Below are 3,306 nucleotides of genomic sequence, written 5' to 3'. Positions count from 1 at the left end.
GCTCGGGTCTCAGCCCTTTGGATAACGGATTCTTTTATCAGACGGAATAACGCGCATGCTACAGACCCGCTAGCAACCCCTCCTGGGACTGATCTGAGACAAACCCCCATTGCAACACAGCAGCCTTTGCAGGAGGTGAACACAGAAACGCTTTTATTTGACCGCAGACTTTCCAGGCACAACCTTTACACGTTCTTGTGTCTCATTCCATCTCGTACGTATCCTGAGCGGATCCGTTTTCTGCTCTCACAAGTGGTTCGTTGGTTGTTTTTAAGACAGCTGCTAGCTGACGCCAGAACATTTTCTGTTTGTGTTCCTCAGGGCTCCACTTTAAGTAGGTTTTCCTTTTCAGCAGTTTCCTGAGTTTGCTGAACTTCTGCGGCACGCTGTTGGGCGGGAGGTCTTCCAGCACGATCATGATGAGGGAATCCTGATTTTCATTCAGGACCCGGTGTTCAGCAAAATACAGTTCATACTGACACCAGCAGCTGTTTACAAAACTGGGAGAGAGGACAAAAAGGACTTTATGGCTGTTCTCTATGCAGTAAAAAATGTTACCAAGTACGGGATGCCCCGGTTTGAAATCCCTCTCGTGGTAACATATCTTGAATCCGTCATTTTCCAGTTTTTCCAGTAGATTCTCTTTCGTCCAGTTTGCATCTTGTTCGCTGTATGAAATGAAGGCGTCAAAGGGCTTGTTTTCTGGCCTCTTCTCGTACTGCTTCCTCTTCGCCATACACCAGTACCAACCCATTCTCACGTACCACAGCCCGTCGAACCGCCAGCATAAGCCCGTTAACACCAAAACCACCAGGATGGCAACGCAAGCTGTAATAGCCATCTGGATGCCCAGGGAGCAGTGCAGGAGCGTGAGGTTACTGCTCTCCACCAACGAGCCCCTTCTGTCCGGTGGAAAGCTGCACCTGAGATTTCCTTTGCCGTTTATCTGCAAGCGGGGCTTGTGGATATAGACATTCACGAACCAGTACAAGTCGCAGTTACAAAAAAAATGTTTACCTTGAACAGTCAAAACACTCAAACTCGTTAACTGGCCAAAAGTGTCCTCCACTATGGTCGTAATGGCGTTGTCGCTAATGTCTAACTCCATCAGAGAAGCTGGGAGAGAGCCACGCTGTAGAAAAGAGATCTTATTCCCGGATAAATTAAAATATTTCAGCATCGGAAGAGATTTCCCAAAGTGATCAGGGAGTTCTGAAATGAGGTTGTGACTACCGTCCAGATTAGCGAGCGCAGAAAGGTGGCTGGCGGGTTCCAGTCTGGTGATTAGGTTTCCAGAAACATTAAGAGATTCGAGTTTCTCCAGGGCGTCAGTTAATGACAACGTGTTCAACTTATTTTTACTAATATCACATTTTGTCAGAGTCAAGGGGAAATACTCCGGATGCATATCCGTAATTTTATTATTTTGAATATTAAATGTTGTTAAGTTGGAGACAGATTTAAAACTAGGGGGGATTATTTTAATATCGCTGTTGCTTATGTCGAGATGCTGCAGGGAGGTAGGTAAGTCAGGAAGCACAGAAATCCGGTTGCTGCTGAGATCCAAAAATAATAATTCTTCCATTGTGCCGGCAAACCACTCTGGCAGTTCTACAATGGAGCAGTTGGACATCTTCAGGTGTTTCACTTTCTTCGGAAGGCTTTCAATGGGTGTACCAGCCTGGTTTCTGACAAAGGAAATGGCATTGATATGTACAGTGCCAGGGGGAAATTTTGGAACTGCGTTAGTGATTTCTGGACGTACAGTATATATGAAGTGATTTCCTTGAACATACATGTTTTCTAAGTCCAGCATTTTTGTGGCAAAATTTTGGGGTATTTGACTTATGTTGGTGAAGGACAAATCAATCACCTTGATGGTTGAAGGGAGACACAGCGTATCCAAGCTGTTTATGGGATTGTTGCTAATATTTAAAAACAAAAGCTTGCTGAATGGGAAGTTACAGATCGCCTCAACGTCTAGAATGTTAATTGTTAATTTGTTGTAACTGGCATCAATGGACTGCACGTTTTTCATTGGCAAAAACAGCACGAACAACGACAGAAGATCCATTTCCAGGTCACTGTGACTAATGTCAAGCTCCAAAATACCGTCCAGCTGAGCTTGGCAGAGGTCCGGGTCCAGTTTTAACGTCAGCTCTTCCTCGGAGAGTTTGCTGTTTGACAGATCGAGTATCCCATTTATTGGTGCTTCGCAGAAATCAGGCCTTAATGTGGCTGTTGGAGAGATGGTTACATTTTTCTCTGCTCCTCGAAGAAGATTGCCTGTACTTCGTCTGAGCCTCGGATTAACCTTTTGCAGGACAGATGGACCTCCCGAATGCGGCAGCTCCTCGGCGGATGCAGAAGGCTCCAGAGCAGCCTCTGAGGGTTTGTCAAAATACTTAGAAAGCTGCAAAGACCCTGAGGCTTTGCTAGTGGGTAAGAGCTTCAGGTGGGGTGGAAGACCTGGTACAAGAAGTTTCTTATCATTAAATGATAAATTCACAGAAACAAGGCTGAGCAGACTCTCAAACGCACCAGGTTCAATGGCCTTAATCTGATTGTAGGAAAGGTCTAAAACTTCCAGCGTGTCAAAACCTTCCAGGTCTCTCTTGGTTATTTTTTCAATTACGTTATGTGAGAAATTGAGAGCTCTTGCCGTTTTTGGAGCTTGTGCTTCTGATACAGTAGAGAGGTTTAAATAGGAGTAGTTATAAAATGGGGAGGCATAGGCTGTAGGTGTTCTCAGAGTTAGGAATCCATTTGCTCTACTGAATAAGAGAGAAAGGAAGTAGAAATGAAGGCTTCCAATAAGGATCCTCATCCTGGAGAAAAGAAATGTAAAATCTGTCATTATAATATACTCTATGTTAATGAATACTTAAAAAAAAATTCCTAGTTTACTTGCAAGTACAGAAACTGTTCCGTTAGTTGTATCTATGAATCCCGGTTTATCTACACTAAAAAAATACATCTTGCTTCATTACTATTTTCAAGAGGCAATGCTAAAAGATGGTGTCGGAGAACGATTTGAAGGAGAGCACTATTCACTTCAGATCATTGTAGATAAAGTCTGAATAATTTTTTTCTTTCCTTTTTTTTTTTTTTTTTTTTTTTTTTTAAATTCCTTCCCCCCTACCCCAGGCAGGTAGTGAGCAGCCTTTGCAATAGCATCTTTCCGTTGCACAATCTGAAATGCACTTTCGTAACCGCTGCTTGGGACTCGGGTTTTACGTCTCTCATCCTGGCTCACAACAACCGGGTAAGTCTGACCCGTCCAAAACCTGTTCAGCCGCTTAAATA

At 43.7% G+C, this 3,306-nt stretch overlaps 1 protein-coding gene across 1 annotated transcript; it reads right to left on the bottom strand.

Annotated features, from left to right (window-relative positions):
- Positions 1–202: 202 nt before the first annotated feature.
- On the bottom strand, positions 203–2,827 carry LOC127014924 (toll-like receptor 2). The gene has a single exon (XM_050894576.1). The coding sequence runs from the start codon at positions 2,825–2,827 to the stop codon at positions 203–205; it is 2,625 nt and encodes an 874-aa protein (XP_050750533.1).
- Between the last annotated feature and the right edge of the window lie 479 nt (positions 2,828–3,306).

Source organism: Gymnogyps californianus, chromosome 3, assembly GCF_018139145.2.
Source record: "Gymnogyps californianus isolate 813 chromosome 3, ASM1813914v2, whole genome shotgun sequence".
Classification (NCBI taxonomy): domain Eukaryota; kingdom Metazoa; phylum Chordata; class Aves; order Accipitriformes; family Cathartidae; genus Gymnogyps; species Gymnogyps californianus.
Note: the sequence above shows the minus strand (reverse complement) of the source record. Positions and strands in the feature narration are given on the sequence as shown.

Bases quoted from the DNA above. Each gene is read 5' to 3' on its own strand.
- LOC127014924 (XM_050894576.1), bottom strand. From the start codon at position 2,827: ATGAGGATCCTTATTGGAAGCCTTCATTTCTACTTCCTTTCTCTCTTA.